At 39.9% G+C, this 19,760-nt stretch overlaps 1 protein-coding gene across 1 annotated transcript in view; it reads left to right on the forward strand.

Annotated features, from left to right (window-relative positions):
* Positions 1-19,760, forward strand: part of TCF12 (transcription factor 12) — a 171,262-nt gene that overhangs the window by 138,559 nt on the left and 12,943 nt on the right. The window contains exons 10-17 of the mRNA XM_086471565.1: positions 1,961-2,066; positions 3,198-3,337; positions 3,658-3,802; positions 5,728-5,792; positions 9,949-10,027; positions 14,605-14,678; positions 15,596-15,667; positions 16,394-16,600. Coding sequence (XP_086327691.1) covers positions 1,961-2,066; positions 3,198-3,337; positions 3,658-3,802; positions 5,728-5,792; positions 9,949-10,027; positions 14,605-14,678; positions 15,596-15,667; positions 16,394-16,600 — 888 coding nt within the window. The remainder of the gene's footprint in view (positions 1-1,960; positions 2,067-3,197; positions 3,338-3,657; positions 3,803-5,727; positions 5,793-9,948; positions 10,028-14,604; positions 14,679-15,595; positions 15,668-16,393; positions 16,601-19,760) is intronic.

The raw sequence follows: 19,760 nt of genomic DNA on the forward strand, positions 1-19,760 counted from the left end.
AATTTGACAGAGTGACATTTCTGTTAAAATACGTCTGCGGCATGGAATATACGTGCATTCATCATATAGAGTAAATACATATGTACTGCTAATATTGCTCGTCACGTATTGTCATTCTGTCACTCAGGTTTGGTAAGCATCTCTGTTTCACATTTATCCCAGAAACTGAAAATTTGCAAGTAAAATATTGAACAAAAGCCCTCTGAAAGGCTAGCTTTCCTAAAAATGTTCCGTTTATTTTGCTAAAAAAAATAACGTTGAACCAAGCGTGCAGCTGAAAGTTGTATGTTTGCTACTTGACTCCTTGTCACCAGGCATCTTTCTGCCTGCCACCGTTCTCCTGACGTGGCTTGTATCGACAGCTCTGCCCTCGCACAATTCCTCGTGCCCTTGTCCTGATGCCATCCTACTGTAGTTTGATAGATTTTATTGAAATCCTGTTGATGTAAGACGAGTTAAGAGTGGTAAATCAGCCCCTCTGATCTCCGAGGGGGCTGTCTGCAGGCACATGGCCAGCCATTTGGCCTGACAACAGCAGGCTGGACTAGCACTAGAGCGGGGAGGAGGGGTATTGGTATGCAAATGGTGCGGGACTTGCCCACTTCACTTGCTAAATACCCGTGTCGGAGCGGTCACCCTCCGGGCGAACAATGGTGCTCTTTTAGGGAGCTCACGCGGTTTTTGTTGGCGCTTGGTTTCCCTGGCCCTGCTCTTGCTTGGTAAACACCACCCCAGAAAGACAAGGGAGGGATGTGGGTGTTGTGGAAACACGCGTGTGCCTCTGTTTGCAGAGGAAGGGGTGAAAACACTCGCTTTGGAGTGTTAGGGCAGAGTGCGCTTTGTCAGTTGTATTATGGGAGCTTTAAAGTTCTAGAATTGTTCTTAATATATGTGCTGATGAAGCCTTACATATTTACAAGTAAGGTGAAGGATTAAACAATGAAAATACCACATCTTTTACTTTGTAACAAAAAGATGCTTTGGTTTCAGTGTTACATTTTGATATTCTTTGCAGCGGTATCGGAATTTGCTTTTTTTTTTTCCTTAAGATTTTTCTTTTAACATACATTAATCATATTGCAACATTCAGTATATTGACCAAAATACTGGTATAAAGAAACACCACCACTTAGAAGAACCTACGCTATAGGTAGAGAGCCCTTGAGTCTGTGAACACTGGCTTTGTTGATTTGACTTGCTTATTCCTGATTATGCTTTATATTTCTTCTTAGAGTTACTGCAGTGAAAGACTTCTAATCACTATGTTTATTGGGCACCTTATCATTTTTAACTTGTTAAGAAAATTTGTGGTTCGCAAGTTGAGAATGGTCATTCCAATGCAGCATTGCACTGAAAAAAGAAGGGTGCTGGTTTTCTTCAACGCTAGGCTAGTGCAACAATAACTTGCTCGGTGTGGCAGTTTTAAGGTTATTCCTCAGGACTTGCGTTTTGTGTATTTTTGATGACTACACAAAGGCGTGCAAGTTTCTGGATGGATGAGACAATAGTTGCGTTAAAATCTTCCCATTTGTCACTGGATGTTCTTTTTCTTTCTGATTGTTGGGGTGCCAGCTAATTAAATATTCAAACAGACATACAGTTGTTTTAAAATAAAATTTGTTTGGGGCCCAGTTGTTTTATCTTGCTTTTTTTATCTTGAGCAACAAGTCTGTGCGAGTCATGCACTTAGAAAGCAAAATCAGCATTCAAGCTTTTATCAGGCCACCTGGCTGAGTTGGCACACCAGAAAGTGTGTTGTTAGGATCATTCTACTGTAGTTCCTCTGTACTGTGGCAACTTGCTAAAAAGCAAATAAAACAAGGGCAGCAAATGCTGCAGCTTGCTACACTGTTCTTTTTTTATTTGTGCTTTCTATCTGTGTCTGTATGCTGTTACATGTTTTTTTAATGCACAACACCCAAATATTTCTCACCTGCTTTTATTGCTCTCCAATATTTAGGTGTACGCACCATCCCCGAGTTCTGATGATTTCAACAGAGAATCTCCAAGTTACCCGTCTCCAAAGCCACCGAGCAGTATGTTTGCTAGCACTTTCTTTATGCAAGGTGGGTGAAATGACTTCCAGGGTATGGGTAGGTGTCACTTGTCCTCTAGGTAGCGATCTGCAGTCAGCCACCATTGTCTTGAGCGAGTGAGGAAGCGTAAAGGTAACGTGTTGTGCTACAGTGTATGATTAAGTTTTATATACTTTAAAAACAGTTAGATGAAGGGAGCTGTCTGCTGATTTAAAGTTTTCTCATGACATTAATTGCTGACTGAAATTTTAAGGGGATTATACACCAGGCCAGATGGACAGAATCCCCCATCCTTTGATTTGTAGGGACTTCAGAGCAGCCCACTGAAGTGATAGAGAAAAATTAGGTGAGGGCTTCTTGACTGTTCTGGAATTTGACTGTACAATATCAGCTAACAGTCTTGAATTCTCAAGTGCTTGTATATCCAGCATGCCAAAAAAAAAAAAAAAAAGGGAGGTTGCACTGAACAAAACGAGAGCAGAATTCAGTTTCCTTGGCCTCACGTCACACAGTCGATTTGTACCGTAGCCTGATGGGGGTTTGGAGCATATGGACAGCAGAGTCTCTCGGTACGGAAACTGGTTTGGGCTGCAGAAGGAGAGCTGCATTGACACACAGGTTTAAGGCTTACGTCATGTAGTCGCTGCAGTTACTTAAATCTGCTATTACGAAAAGGTTTTGTTAATTTTATGGAACTAAGGTATTTTAGACTATAAATTGCTTATTTTAGGTTAATAGATGCTTTGCAGTGTATGTTTATGATGAGCTCTGCTTAGCCAAACTTCTCTCCCTTCCACCCCCTTTTTATTATTTCTTTCAGTCTGGAATTTTTATCAACCCTCTTGATATAAATCTGGCCTTACTGAAGGTCTGTGTAATTAGCAGAAGTACTTGGTATTTTCTCAGCTGTGGTTGGATTGTATTTCAGCTATAAAGCCTCTGTTGTTTTTGGGGTTTTTTTTTACAAATATAGCAACAGTGCGGTGGCATGAAAATAGAAGACACAGTATAAAGTGGTCACTATTTCCCTGCTGGTGTTAGTCTGGGTAGCTGAATTCCATCTTCTTTTAAAACAATTTTGTAAAGGAAAGTAGAACTCGGTACTCTTCTTCATTAAACGTATTTTTTTTCTTTCTTCTTTATTAAAAAATTAAATAAAAGATGGGACCCACAATTCTTCTGACCTCTGGAGTTCATCCAATGGCATGAGCCAGCCTGGCTACGGTGGGATGCTGGGGGGCTCCTCTTCCCACATGTCCCAGTCCGGCAGTTACGGCGGCCTGCACACACACGACCGTTTGGTAAGATACACAGCACAGACTGATGTAGTTGTACTTGTATGTGGAGGTCTGACTTGCAAGACTTTATTTCTTATTTGCTGCTCATGTATGTCAGTTAAAAACCCAGTTGTCAGAAATCACAAACTCCCTGTATTAGGTTAATGCCCGTTTCTTTATGCCTGTTGTATAAATAAAACCTGTGACTATATAGCAGTCTGTTCAGAGGATCGATGAGCCCCTTTCTTTAATAAAGAGCTGGGTGTTGTATCTTTGGTATCTTAAAACATCAACATTTATTTAAAGACTACTTAATGTCTTGTGTCTGTTTCTCTTCTCTCCAGAGCTATCCCCCGCATTCAGTTTCACCTACAGATATAAATGCCAGTCTTCCTCCAATGTCTAGCTTCCATCGTGGCAGTACCAGCAGTTCACCGTATGTAGCTGCCTCACACACTCCACCTGTCAATGGATCAGATAATATTCTGGGTAAAATGTTCTTCCTGCCTTTTTTTTTTTTAATTTTACAAGAAAATGAAATTTAGGGGATGTGTGACACACAAAATTAGTAAGATTTAGTTTATGGGATGCTTGTAGATCAGGGATATGTCCCCTATGAGGAGAGGCTGAGAGAGTTGGAGTTGTTCAGCCTGGAGAAGAGAAGGCTCCAGGGAGACCTTACAGCGGCTTCCAGTGCTGAAAGGGGGCTGCAGGAGAGGTGGGGAGGGACTCTTGATCAGGGGTGTGGTGACAGGACGAGGGGTAACGGTTTCCAACCGAAAGAGGGGAGATTGAGATGAGATGTTAGGAAGAAGTTCTGTCCTGTGAGGGTGGTGAGGCACTGGCAGGGGCTGCCCAGAGAGGCTGTGACTGCCCCCTCCCTGGCAGTGCTCAAGGCCAGGCTGGATGGGGCTGGGAGCGACCTGCTCTGGTGGGAGGTGTCCCTGCCCATGGCAGGGGGTTGGACTAGATGATCTTTGAGGTCCCTTCCAACCCAAACCACTCTGTGATACTGCACCACTGTGACATTCTGTCCTCAGTATGGCTGAGACAAGGCAAATTGTCTTGCAGTCAGCTTAAGGCTTACTGGTTTATTTGCTTTCACAGCTAAGCCTGCGCTCAGGAGGTTGTATCCATCTGACTTAACAGCAATTATCCTTCCATGGTTTAGTATATATACACGTTCATATAGGTAGTTCTGGTGTTGGAGATGCCAGAGCTGCTCTATCAGCAAGGTACTGTGCAGGAGAAGGGCAGGAAGTTTCTTTGGGGAGCTTGATAAACTGCATCGTAAATTCCTCTCTTAACTGATTTAGAGATTACTGAGTAGCCGGGATGGTGGCTGTTTTAGTCTCTTCCGTGCTTACCTAGAAAGCACAAAAAGTAGGATAATCATCTGTTCCTTGCACATATTTGCACATCTTAAGATACAGCCATAAAAATTAAATGCTTGTAGATCCCTTGTCAGTTCGATATGATTTGCACTTAGCTTAATTTAAGTAAACAGAATTTAGTTAGGCTGACTGTATCGGCTTTGATTTGGGAACATATTTTACACTCAGATCTTTAAACAGAACCCAGTTAATGGATCTGTATGGGAGATTCAGGCTGGGAAATCCAAGGTTGCCACAAACTTGAAACAATGAGCGTTGCATGATGTGGATTTCTGATGTGAATGGTTTACGTTCACATTAAATATTTTTTTGGCATTAGAAGTTGATAATTGGAGAAAGGAGATTCCCTTTTAAAGGGTCTGTCTTCTACAGTAAAGCAGATCTTTCAGAGGTTTCAGGTCCTTTCTGTGCTTCCAATTGGCAGGGCTTCAGACCTCCTCTTGGCTTGATGGTGTGTGGAGCAAAAGGGCATGTAGAGCTGCTGACATGCAACTAAGAGCAGGGGTGACAGAAAACTTGGTGGATAAGAGCTTTTCAGGGAATAAAGATGGAGAGTACAACACAGGAAATCAGAGCAGAGGGAGCAAGGAGACACAAGGAACTATTCATTGAATTTGGCTTTAAGAATTAATGAAACGTGCAGCACTTCAGCGATAACAGTTTAGGAATAAGCTGCAATAATGTAATTTTCTGATTTTTATTTTCTTTTCACGTTTCATTAAAATTAGCCTGTGATCCTAGAAAATAATTTCAGTCTCTTTTCTAACTGCTTTCACTTGTTGGTCCTTGAGTTATCACAGTGATACTGTGTTTGACTTTAAAGAGGAGAGCATCTAAATTTAAATCTAATTGTTTTAATTAAATTTTTAAGTATAATAAGAACTGATTCTGTTGACACTGACTTCCTCAGAATATCCATTTAAAAAGTGGTTGCTCAACTGTACATGATGATTAAAATAATAAAAGTAAATAAAATTTCAGCTTTAAAAATAAGTGTTGGGTTTGCTTCCCACATTACAGGAAACAGAGGAAATGGTGCTGGAAGCTCACAGACAGGTGATGCGCTTGGAAAGGCACTGGCATCTGTAAGTAGCAGAATATGCAGATCTGAAAGATGTATTTTGATCGTTGCATCCATTACTTATGTGTTCATTTTATAATATCAAATCAGGAGTTTTCATGTATGAAGTTAAAATAGTATACTGTGATAACAAAGTCATACACTAAACAAATGTCTGTAAAAAAGCGTATGGAAAATGCTTTTATTTGTGGAAGACTCATTCTGACTTTTTTCAGGTGATCTAAAAATTTAGGGCAGGTGTAGCTTAGAAAGTTGTTTAGACAAAGTAAAAGAGCATTAAAAAGGGAGTTGGTTGGGTTTTTTTGCCTGTAGTGTTCTAGTTGAAGTCAAATATTTTTAACATTACTCTTAGAGCAGATCCTGCCTCAAGGTTTAAAATGTTTTCTCAGTGGCCTTATAAAATGGAGAGGTTTTGAATGCTGTGTTGTATAGCTATAATTTATGGAACAGCCTTTAAAATGCTGTATATGCATAAAGTTTAACCTTAACTCTTGTTGGAAGAATGTGGATAATGTAAAACATTGCAAGTATCTTCAATCTACTGTAAGCTCTCTTTGCACATGCTCGCATACAGCAATTATTTTTGCATTAATGCAATCAGATGTACTTTTTATAAAGCAGTAATTGAGACAGTATAGCAGAAATTTCAGAGTTAGGAGTGGTGGCTGGGGGAGCACTTTTTATTTCTTCTGTGTAGCAAACAGGGAGACTAAGTCTTATTTAAAAGATAGAAACGACTGGTTTGTGGCCCCAAAAGACCGTTCGTGGGTTGAATTCTGCATCCCTCACCTCATACCAGTGCATGCAAATGTGCATATTCGTGCAGATCCTGTTACCCTTGCATCCCTCAGAGGGTCATATGTTAAAAGATTTCCAGATATGATAATGTCTGATAATGTCCATATTGGGTAGGAGAACTCTGACCTACTGGCTTTGAGGAGAAAAATGTTGTCCCTGTTGCTGTTGGGGATTCAGCAAGTAGATAACAATTCACAAGTCCAGAGTGTGATAACACTGTCTTTTTGTCCGTCTGAGACCTGTCAGAAAAGAACTGGGATCATTTTGACTCCTAGAAACAGCAGTGCTTGCATACTTCAGGCCGTTCGTTACTCTGCAGATGTATTAGGATGTCTGCTGTTCTGCAGCCTGACCAAAATTTCTGTCCTAAGTCTGATGCGCTGGCCAGTTGGACCTGTGGGACTTCGTGACGTTTTCCACTACTCTCCCTTTCTTTAAATTAATTTCTTGTCCTTTCAGGTATTTTTGCCCAAGTCACAATAGCCGAGAAAACCAGGCTCATGTTTTGAGGAAAAAACTCTAAATATATTTCGAGTGGAAGTCAGGGCAGAAATGTTTAATCTAACTGGTGGGTGGGCTCTGGTTGTCATAGAAACTTGTTTCTGTCATCCTGTGTTGTTGCTTGGCAGGAGCAGCCAGGTCATTCCATAAATCATTTCTGTCATAGCTGATGGTGATGCATTCCATCTGCTCTATCAGTGCATGCCATAGTCTGCACACTTCAAATCCCTCGCTTCATCCATCTGCTTCCCCCGCACCCCGCACCACGCACGCACCCACCACACTCCACGGAGCGCCGCTCCCGGCTGGGGAGAGGAGGAGGAGGTGGTCTTCCCTGCGGGGGAAGCTAGTGCACGTGAATTTCGATGGGTAGTAGACCAAGCATATTTTTCTGTTTGAACAAAGTTTTATTTAAATACTGCGATTGTCTTGACTTTTCTTTTCCCTAAGATGACACCGTATGCCTTTCTGTTAGGATTTTACATGCTACCGTTGCAACTGTTGAGAGGAATTTCTAGTTCTAAAATTCTGCTGGTGTACATCTCACAATAGGCCTTTCATGTGCGAAACATCAGAGGATACGACATTTGTTCTTCAGTTTAGGTATTAAAGACCGTACAGAATAGTATGTGATTAAACATGTAAGGCCAGATAATACATTTGCAAAGGTTCTTTTATTTTAGGTTTAAGCCTGGATAATTGTGGTCTTAATCTCGGGGTAGGCAAGAAAGAGAATTGTACATGAAAGTATTTACACAAAGTTCCCAAAGCCCTGTGGATTATGCATTAGTTTGGATAATGAACTAGTATAGATAGAAAGAAAAGAAAATCTGGGTATTCGTGCCATTTCTAATGTGTTTCCCTGAACATTTGCCAAACAATAACCCTTTAAGATTGTGCCCATGGAGGGTTATATGGCAGGAGAAACATCTGGTTTATTTCATTGCCTAATGCCAAATCAAAACACTTGGTCTTTAATTTAGAGGAGATCAAACAGGAGGACTGTTTAACTTTGTTGATTATATCAGACCTCTTTGTGATAACTTATGTTTTGATTCCTACCTCAGCACTAGGGTAGAGGCCTTTGTATGGTCTCGGTAGTTAAATAGCCACTGGTCCCCTCACAAAAGAAAAGAAAATGTAGGGAAGTTGACTTCTAAAAGTAATTCATGAATTAAGTTTCTTTGTTGCTTTAGACTCAATAACATTAACATAACAAAGCCTAACTGAAATGTACACTGTAGTGTTTAAAAAATTGGACTAACAGCTCTGAGGTTTGGCTCTGCAGGCTCTCAATTGTGCAGCTTTTGTCTAAGAGCCTTTTCATTAGACCCTGGCATATTGGCACCCCGCTGACTGGAATGGACCATGACTGATAGGAGGAGGAGTCTCATTTGTTGCAGTAAAATGAGTCATGTTACCGTTTAAGCCTGGCAGAAGGTGTCAGGGTTGTTCATCATTGGTCATTTAACAGCACAGCGGCCAGGGGCTGCATGCAGAACGAATTGTGACCTCGTGGTTTAGCTGTGGCTTTGCTATACTGTAGGTTTCCCCTCTTACAAAATATAGCAAAGTAAAAGCGGCAGGTAGAGCGGTGGAAAACGACCGGGTTCAAAGGAAACTTCATGGCTTTTGTTCTGACATAATTTTCTGTATCTTATCTGCCTGGAACTCTGCAGTTCCCATACGGACACCTGAGATTTATTTTTATACTGGTGTACAATGCATGAATTTCCTACAGTGCTCTGAAGTACTTTGTTCTTTTAAATATATTTTCTTTCTAGCGTATATGAAAAGGAGGAGGTATGTCCATTAGGGAACCGATGGTCTTCTCTAATGAAAAACCATGACAGACCAGGAAGGAGCATGTGGCCTGTCGGGTCCTGGTTTTGTCAGTTCAAAAAACCACAATATGCAACTTAACCAAGTCCCAGTTTATTGTCAGCTAAATGCTGAAATGTCAGATTGTCTGTGTGAAGAGGCATCAGCCACGCTGCCAGTGAAGATTTTTTTTTTTTTTTTCGAGCTGCCATCTGATGACTAACAAATCCTGGTCTCTACTCAAGTAAAACAGGTTTGACCTGGTGACCCATAAATATATGTTCTAAAGTCCATAGTCAGTCTCTAAACCTATTCAGTTCCCTTCACAAAATGAATTTTCCAAGAATCTTGAAATTACAAGTTTTAATTAAAGCTCTAAGCATTGTGTCTTCTGTTTTTATCAAGACTTTTTAATTACATTAATAGCAAGGAATGAATTGTGGCAAGTTGAGGTTTAGTATCTCAAGGGAACAATTGAGAAGTAAGAGAGAAAAATTGTACGTGCTGCAATACATAGCAAGAACAAAATTTCAGATGGTTTTCGTTTGGTAGGTACCAATAGTAGCTAGTGCTGAATGCTTTCTTGACGTTTTCTCTTGTGAAGGATTAGTTTTTAGAAGATACGTGTTGACTGCTAAAATCTTTTCTTTCTCTAAAGTTTGGGAAGTCATTATTCCTCCCTGGTTTTGTGAAGTTTTGTTTGTTATAGTTATCTGTGCACTGTTAACTCTTACGTGTATCGTTCCCTTCAGTGGTTTCTGCTGCTGTTGAAATAGAAGGAAGGTCAGTCATACTTGTGTCCCTATCAAATGCAGGTTGTGCTTATTTTGACAGCTGCTTGAAAATGAAAGTTCTCTGGACATTTTTAGACTCTTGAGTGTAATAAAGCAGAGCTGTGATTGAAGGATTAAGTTGGGGTTCTTTTACCAATCCAGCATCAAGAGTGACAATTAAAAGCATGAAAAGGAATCCTAATAGCTTTTTTTTTTACTGTGTGTTATGACATGTATTGATACACAGTCTCTTTTATCTGTCATTAGATTTATTCTCCTGATCATACCAGCAGTAGTTTTCCATCGAATCCATCAACACCAGTTGGATCACCATCGCCTCTTACAGGTAGAGACTAGTCGTTTGTCAATAACTTGCTTGTTTTGAAAACACCAGTGAAATCAGTAGTAGCTTCCTTGCATAATTACTGCTATATTTTGTTTATTTTTCCATTGTACTAAACCCAGATTCATAAATCCAGATTCTTAAATATTTTGTTAGGAGCATTTGCTTAAATCGTGGCAACTGGCTTTGAAAATTAGCTTATTAAACTAGCCTTTGAAAACACTGAATGACCATCTACTGTCGCAGCTGTAAGGGTATCTGTCCAGGTCTGCACCGTTGGAGAGAAGTCAAAGGGATTTGGTTGGGGTTTTTTAAAGCTGTATGTTAGAACTCTGCAGCAGCTTTCGGTGACAAACACAGCAGATGTGTGTTCCCTCTAATGAAAGTAGAGTAGGCTACGAGACTATCCAATTTTTACACACGATAGCTTTTCATTCATATCTTTCATGAATGCTTTCATTCTATGGGAGAAGAATTCCTGGCATTTTTCAAAATAAATGTTCTGTCTTGCAGCCACCTCTGTCACCTGTGCTTTGTGTGTTTGTAGTGTGAATGTGGGAAGAGGCATTCCAGCGTGGAGATGAACTGTGGGCAGCTGCCTACAGCTATTAGTGGGTAGTGCAGCTCTCAGACACCCTGGCCTCAGCTGTCTAGTAAAAGTTGAACAGCTGTTCTCCATATAGAGAGGGCTCTGAAAGCTCCATTGACTTAAATTTGTTGTTTAACAAAGAACTAGAATTACAAGCAAGATGATGTAACTTTAACCCTGTTCTTTCCTACAGTGCAATTTGTTAAATTATTTAACAAATAATTATTTATCCAACAGCCTGGTTTCCCCTTCTCTGCTGTTTAACGTATCCCTGCAGGCTCCTGGCCATTGGTCGCTTTTTTGCAAGGGTGTTTTGCTTTTTATAAAAGAAGAACGTTAACTGACAGCGAAAGGGGTACTGAATGAGCTTAGCTGGACACTTCTGTGGTCTAGATGAGTAAATTACTGAAGTTACCGCGTGCAAAATACAGTCATAGGCATATGTATGTAAATAGGCGTGTCTGTACATGCAGTGCACTCGGAACACGTCAGTCCTTCCTACTTCACTCATGTTTAGCGGACACTGTTCTGGTTCTCTGTGGGCTTAATGGATTAATGAATATCTGACATGGCACACCTGGGCAGCTGCTTTGGGCTTTTTTTTTTCCTATAACTGAAAAATCCATGTTGAATGGAGTAATGATGGGATTAATGGGATTTTTGATTTAGTGATTACAGCTGACAAAAAATGTTTTGTGTTTCCTTGTTGTACTGAAAAGGTCGATCAGACTAGAAAATTACTATTATTTTTCTCTTTAATGTCAAAGCAAATATTGAAAATATTTTGTGGCTAGAAGAAGGAAGTTCTGACATTCCAAAGTATTTAAAATTTTAAAGATCCTGATTGGAGTTCCCTGATCAGAAGCGTGAAAGCACTAGCTAATTTCTGGGTTTAGTTCGAGGTTGCTAAAATTTGGGTTTTCCCTTTGCTGTTGATGACATTGTTGGAACCCATATCAAATGTAAAACTCTCCAAAATTTGCACTTTGATTTGTGTTCCTTATTCAGGATTCTGATGACTAAGGCAGTAGTAGATATAAGCAAATAATATTCTTCTCAGGCGCAAACTTAGCATCTGCTTTACAGTTACACCCTCCCACCCCACCCCCTTTAATTCCAGTGATAACAGAATTTATCAAGCCTTTGGTAAATTGCTCCAGTAGTTAATTACCTTCATTTATGAATCTGGACTTTTATCTTTATTCCCAGATGAGTCGCTAAGAACACAGTGAAGCACAATGTGAAGCAATTACTACTGTATTTATTGCTATTTATACTCCTGGTAGCCATTTTCTGTTTTGACCCCAAAAGTTATTGCAGATAAAACAAATGTTATGTGTATACCAAAATAATATGTTTTGGAGCATTTTAGCCTTTGTCGCGATTTCCCGCTTTCGCAGTTAGCTCTTTGTTTATTTAGCGTTCTTATTATTATAGGTTTGACTAAGTCATAATTTACCTGTGCTTTAGCGGTGAATTACAGTAAGAGCACTCCATTTGCTGTTTAAAGCCTTGAGAGACAACAACTTCGTGAGACACCAAAGTATGTAGGCTCGTGTTTGGCTGTTACGTTACTGCCCAAGGACTGACGACGTTATTTTAGTCATTTGAGTAAAAGCTTTGAGAACAACATGATGAAAACCCCCAAGGATTATGAGACAATAGTGTGTGGCTCGTCCTCCCTGCCCTCATTTCATTTCTAATTTTACATAAGCATGCCCAGAGCTTAGCTTCTTGCTCGTGTGTGTGGATGTGAAGTTTATATATGGGTCTGAACGGTGGGAGCCGTGGTATGTGAAGACTCCTCCTCCCAGGATCAGAGGTATTCAGGAGGGTTCGGTCTGTCCTGAGGATGCCAAGCCAGCCCTCTGCTGACTCCGATGCGAGCATGTGTTTGAGTGGGGAGCCAGAGGATGAGTGCGGGGAGACTCGGCTAACACTTGCCGGGCTCGCGTGGGTGTTGGTGATTGCAGGGCTCCTGGTGCCAGGGTGCTTTGTGGCCCAGCTGGGGGGTTTTCATGCACCACCACCTGGGAGGGGAAGCGGAAGGCGGCAGGCAGGAGATCGGTGCCATCTGCAGCCTGCGCAGGCCTGGAGACAGGATGCCACCGCTCGGGAAGAGCACCAGCGTGGCTAGAGGCGTGAGGCAAAACTGCAGCTTGCAGTCAGGTTGTTCCTTTGAGAGGGGGAGTTGAGTATTCCCTCCCCCCTTTTCTTTTTGTTTCCTTTGTGAGAAGTCCCACTCAGAGTTCTGCTCCGGGCTTACAGTAAGGAAATAGTACCTTTTCCCATTTAAAAACAAACAAAACAACCAAAAAAAAACCACCCCACCAAAAAACCCAGCACCGAACTCACAGATGCGCAGGCGCTGAGTCTGTTTGCGTTCTTTTCTTAACTGGTTGCTGTTTTGCTTAATGCTCAGCTGATGCTTTCCTGTAGGAAGTAGTACACTCACTGCTGCTGGCAGTGAGCATGCAGTAAAGCCTTAGCTATGGTCTTGTCTCTAAAAAAAGAGTTTTGACCAGATAAAAATTTGAACATTACACGGAGCCAAGATATTCTAAAGTCATTTCATTAATGCTTTGTGGAAATAAGCAGGACTCCAAACATTATTCCCAAGTTCAGGAATGACAGTAATGCAGAGGGAGACTACAGATCCAGACCCAGAGTAGCTGAGTGAAGTGAAGATTGGTAATTATAAACTTACTCACTGATGTCATTATAATTTAAAAGAGAATTCCAGCACAGTTATGGCAGCTCTGGGCTTTTATGAAATCAGAGATGGGTTTTTTTTGGTTTGGGGTTGTTTTTTTTTTAATTAGAAAGGAAATATTTAGGTGTTTTAATAGCTATGCAAGCTGTACGCTTTTTGTTAAATAAACCCTTTCCTTTAAAAGGTAACTACTTGCAGCTCTCTGAACAAAGGAACTGTAATGTTATTAAACCTTTTCCCAGTTTTCCAGACGTACAGCTCCGGCTGTTATTGAAAGAACAAGCCCACAGGCTCTTCCTTTAATGAGCTGCTTTGGATTGTATGTCCATAATTTATTAATGTAATTGCTTTATTATTACATTTGTATGGCTGAAAGGAAGCTGTCTCTAATGGCCATAGAATTTCATGTAGTATCTTTATAAAAGATGCATTATTAGTTGGTGAGAAAAATACATGTTGTACTACTTCGGCTTTGTTTTAAAAGTACCACTTTTACTAGTTATTGCATTCCACATCTAATTATTTTTAAATTTTACATGGTAATTAGATATATTTATGTCAGATTAGAATGGATATGTATTTGAATTTGCAGTGTATTGGTCATAGGGATATAATTGTTGATTTGTTGCACAGTTAATGATTCTTTAGCTGCCCATTTACCTTAAATGTATCTAAAATAACAAATGGGAATTACTTAGGTGTATTTTTACTCTTCTAAACTTGGAATGCATTATAATCTGAAATGGTATGGTGTAGAACTAGACAAGAGAAAGCTTTTAGATGTAGTTTTAAGGTTTTTTTATTTAGTAGATAGGGATCGTAAAAATGGTTTTCCAGTTATCCTTATTTTCAGTGTCTATTCGATGGGTTTTTTTAAATGTTTTTGTTGTACATTTTAACACTATTAAAGATATGCCTATATATACTGAACTCAATCTGAAGAAGAAAATTCAGCAAGCTTTCTGTGGTGGCACTGGCAGAAGGCAGGTATCTCAGATACAGCGTGTGTGTGTGTGTGTGTAGTCTGCTTTTTTCATGTTGAAGGACTTTGAAGATGTTGCTGCTCATCACCGATGATATGTCTAACCCTACAGATGCCAGGATATAAAAATTATCCCTCAGTAAGGCAGAATGAAGGAATTTGTCCTCCTTTGTATGCCCATATGTTAGCTTACCTTTATGCAGAAATGTTGATTTTAATGATGTTGAGAAATACTGCGTCTCTGCTTCCCACTTACGCTGCATAAATCTGTGCATTAACCTAGACAATTTTGACAGGTGCCAGTCAGTGGTCTAGGAGTGGAGGACAAGCCCCCTCATCTCCAAACTACGAAAACTCTCTACACTCCTTGGTAAGAGTTGTTGAAAGCAACATAGTACTTTTTACTGACGAGCTGAAGGCTTGGTTTTGTCCCAATCCTGCATATCATTAACGGGAACAGTAGGATAGCATTACAAATGAATTCTTTGCTAACAAATGGCCTGTTCAGTGGAACAATATAAGACGTGCAGGGTGTGTCTTTCACCATCTGTTCCTTGGGCATCAGGCTTCTGTGCTGAGGACAGCTGGTGCTAAAGCGCTGTTACAAGATTTTGGTACCTTTTCACAAATCCATAGCTAATTCTTATCTAAAGTTCAGTCTGGAGAGAAGATAAAGACTTCATGCCTTTGCATTTGCTTGTCCTTCCCCCTCTTCCCCTAAAATGGTGGTCTCTGGGGCTCATTTTCATTACATTGTCATTAGAGTATTAATATATTTTATTTGTAATTATTATTTGTTATTTGGGGAATGTTCATTTTTTAATTAATGAAACATTTTACAGAAGAACACACAGGAAATAATCTACAGTGTTGTAAATTTTCTTCTTTTGAAGATTCAGCAGAGGATTTAAGTTACTGACTTCTTTCTTAAATTTCTGATACAGCATCGGGAAGGAAAGGGGGAAATTTGCGGGATGGTTTTGATTACCTGTTAATATTTCTAGCTTCCACAGATGTAATTTCTTTTTTTTTGTCTGACAAGAATAAATTTAAGCTAAATTGGTCTTCAATATTTTTGCAATTGAATACAATTGATAGTACATCTTAGAATCCTAACGTAAGTGCAGTGTTAAATATTAGCCTTTCTTATCTTAATATAATCAGATCTCTGTTGCATTAACTTGACTAACAATTTATTGCTGACATGCACATCAGCTGTTTCCTCACCTCTTTTTTGAATTAATCTTAACCTATGCTTTGCTTCCTGTTCTGTCTTGACTTTGCCAGAAAAATCGAGTTGAGCAGCAACTTCACGAGCATTTGCAAGATGCAATGTCCTTCTTAAAGGATGTCTGTGAGGTACTATTTCACTTTAGATGGTGCCTTTTTGTGTTTCAATTAATGCTTCCTTCGGATTCCCCATTAAAAACTTAAATTAGTGTAGCATATGACCCATCTTCTGACTCCAACATTCTGCTGTTTCAGTTTCTAGAGAGCTGCAATGTCAGAATTGGTTTTGTTTTGGGGTTTTTTTTGGTCTTTTTTTTTTTTTAAAGGAAAGTAATTTTAAGGCAGTTTTCTGCAGCAACTTACAGAACTCACTTTTATTTCTGAAATATCTAATCTGTTTAAAGATCCACTTTAGAAAATGATAACTTAAAGTTTTGTCCAGCTTTTTTTTTTGTAATACAGGTTCTCAAAAAGCCACTGCCTCTCTTAATTGTTACCAACGTGGTGAGGCTGATTTTATGATCATTCTTTCTTGTCCTGTATTAGATAGCTTATTTTGTAGCACTTGCTTTTTTCTTGTTCATGCCATGTAATAGAAGCTGAGTAACATTAACCTTATAATAAGCTTCACTTTAAAAGCTGCCACCTATTTGTGGAATGAATGCTATCTCAAGCAAAATCTCCAGATACCTTTTCTTTTTCCTGTTTGTTTGTAGTGCTGGTAGGTGCTTTCAAAGCCTTTTGAGATCGCATTTCATCTTCTGCCTTTAATACCTTCAAGGTAGAAACTCTTACGGTAGAAGTCTGCAGATTGACTCAGTGATGGCTGTTACTGTCCCCTTTAAATCCCCACAGCAGTCCCGAATGGAGGATCGCTTGGACAGACTTGATGATGCCATTCATGTACTACGGAATCATGCTGTGGGGCCTTCAACGAGCCTGTCAGGTGGCCATGGAGATATCCATAGTTTATTGGGACCATCCCACAACGGGCCAATTGGAAGCCTGAACTCAAATTATGGAGCGTCTAGCCTTGTAACAGCCAACAGACAAGCATCAATGGTAATGCTGGTTTTAAACATGTACATATTTATGCAGGGCAATTGCAGCTGAGGCATTTAAATTGTCATAGAGCCTCGTGAGTTAAAACTGGACTGTAAGACTAATATTTAACAGGAAGAAACTACTCGAGATTGTGGTGGAGGAAAAGATGGCAGATACAACTTGCACCTGCTGTGGGTTTCCAATTAGAGGGTTGTGGTGGGGGTGGGCAGAAATGAGGGGGAGGAGAAAGATGGGAAAACTTAAGACTGTGGCCTGGTCAGTGGCCCATAAAATCCTGCTGTGACCATATGCAGAAAGCTGAAACTTTCTGCTGAGAGCGTTTCAGCTTATACATGCATTTTTTCCAGATGTGTAATAATTGGCAGAACAGTTTTCTCCTTGAAATGGTGAACAGGGAGATTGAATGGGAAAAGCAGTCAAGAAGGACTGAATTTCAAGTGTTCTGGTCTGGAAAAGCTGTTTATTGTAAATTGGAACTAGTCTTCAATAGCAGATGCTGGCAGAGGACTGGGAGGAAGCTGTTGGAATGTGGAACCATAGTGTGCACAGGCTCAAAATTTAAACTTTTTTTTTCTAAATGAAAAGGAGTTTGAGCACAGCTGTAGTGTAAGTAACAATGAAGAGGAAACAACTTTTAGATTAATCCCCCAGAAGAGTGAAATAATTTGATCCCTCTCTTTTAGTTTCTTTAAAAATGTGAACTGTTCTGAAAAAACACAGTCGAGCTTCTTGTAGGTCAGGAATATGTTAAAAGCGTTGTACAGTACACGAAATCTATTTGTAGCATTGCTCGGGTCCCTTTTTCTTCCTTTTCAGTCCTCCCTTCCCAAAAATGCTTAAAGGAAAAAGAGCTTTTTGAAACATGCTTATTTTAGTGGTGCCATGTGTTTGCATGTTTACAGCGTAATTTTAAAGACCAGTTACATGCTGTGAAATTCTCTGTTATAAAACAGATTCACAGCTGGGTACTGTGTGATCAAGGCAAAATTTCACCTATCATCAAAATAATTAGGTACCCCAATTGCTGAAGGGTTTGTATTCTATAAAACAGAATTAGTTCCAGGCTTTCCCATTCTCACGTCACACATCCATTTATATTAATTTCAGAACCACTGCAGTAAACATCAAAAAGAGCTGGTTCCTCTCTATAAGCTGCGTGCGTTGGGGGGCTTTTGGGGAGGGGGGTGCTTTCCGAGCGCATGTCCAACTTCAGGTTTCTGTACAAGTTCACAATTACTTTTAGTAATGAAGGAAGTGATGCGTGAATACTTCAGATTTTTTTTTCTTAGCACTGCCTCATATATTTAAAGATTAAGTTTATTTAATTTAACTGTATTTAAAGAATGTTGTTAAAGGGAGAGTTCTGCAGCGTTCTGGAGTAGACTGAAATTTAGTCATATGAAAGAAAACTTTTTTTCCCTAGGTTTTAATAATGCTGGGTAAAGCGAGTGGTTGAAATTGCAGCGACAAAATCGTTCCTATCTGACTTGTGGAACCTTCCGATACTGCTAAGCCAGATAGAGTCAAATGCAGATAGTGCCAAAATGCACATATAAATCTGTTTCTCTTTTAAACTAAGCTATGATAAATATTTTATCAACTTGGGTTTGATTAAAATAGGTGACAGTGGAAAACGACTCTCCAAAATGAATAAAGGTTCCTCGGTCTGCTGTAGTTTAACGTGGTTGTGTAACTTAAATGTAATATAGACTTGATTTGTCATCTGATGATTGATCTGCAGTTTTGACTGAAGGATGCTTGCTGTCTGTTAGAAATAGACTTAGATCAGGAAAATGGAAAAAAGATTTGCTTTTCTATTTCATCCTCACCGGATGAAACAAGCTTGCAGATCAGTTTTGGCTTGAAAAGTGAGTCAGCTAAAGAATTTCTTGGATTAACCTTAATTCTGTTACATCAGAATAATTGGCTCCAACAGAAGGCATCCTGTCGTGGCCTTGCCCAGTCCCCAAAGAGTGTCCTGTGACAGCATTTGCCGTTGCAGGAGCTGCGCGTGACTTAGGATGGAGCCCTGACACGCGTGCAGAGCCGAGGTGGGCACCGCTGGCTGTAGTGGGCACCGAGCAGTGCGTTAGGGATGGCTGCGCTTCGGTAGCGCCCCCCAAGGATGAGGTGTAATCCTTACAGTGTTCAGCGATCAATGAATTTCAAGTTTTACTTATTTGCTGTTTGTTTTTCTTTAAATAGTAAAGGTAGGGGAGCAGAGAATTGGGACACACAACGTGAGCTGTAAGATCTAGACTTTGCTCAGGAATGAAATACCACTTTACTTTAGAGGACCTCCAGTAAATTTTAAGAAAACAAGGAGTATTGGCCAACATAGAAATGGCGACATGGGTAAGGGTGTTCACCTGTCTCTGCCTGACGTGCTTGTAGGGTTTTTTGGTCAAGAAATGTTCACTGGCATTCAGCACTACATGAAACTTCCTTTTCGAGGGAGGGGGGGAATCTTCATACAAAACATTTTTGTTCTTTAGGAAAAAAAATAGAAAAAAACCCGTAAATTTAATTTCCCTTCAAGAAGATGATCTTGGCAGAAGGAGCTAGGAAATGAGTAATTTAACTCCTTTTTATGTAATTAGTGTAACCAGACATGGTTTTATTTTAACATTTGCTTAATTTTTGAGCCAGATTTATTTTAAAACTCTAGTTGACTTCATTTCCTGCTCACTCTGAATGGTCTTGTTTTCTTTTTTAGCTGGGCTAGCCATTAGACTTATTCAAATAGATTTTTTAATATCTCAAACTGATCAAATATTTGCTAAGTGGCCTTTGAAGTTGATTTGTATTTTATTTCATGTATTATTGAAAAGTTAAGAAGTAATTCTCTTTTTGTTCTTATTCAAGCTGCTTTTTATTTGTCATCGTAATACAATGGAAAAGGAACAGCCTGAATTGATTAAAAATAAATAAATAAAAGGCCTGGAAATTCAGTTAAGGATGAAACTCAATCCTTAAGTTGCAGGGATTTTTCCAGGTATAACAGGAATCTAAGAAAACTGGTGATCTCTCTCTGCCCGACGTCTGCTCTAGCACAGATGCACGAAAGGGCGGTTCAGGCGGCTTTGCCAGCCCCAACCTCTGCTCTTGCTCAAAGCCCTCCCAGGGTCAGTGTTTCCCCACAGAGGTTGTGCTCCCA

This window comes from Leptosomus discolor, chromosome 11 (assembly GCF_034619465.1).
Source record: "Leptosomus discolor isolate bLepDis1 chromosome 11, bLepDis1.hap2, whole genome shotgun sequence".
Lineage (NCBI taxonomy): Eukaryota > Metazoa > Chordata > Aves > Leptosomiformes > Leptosomidae > Leptosomus > Leptosomus discolor.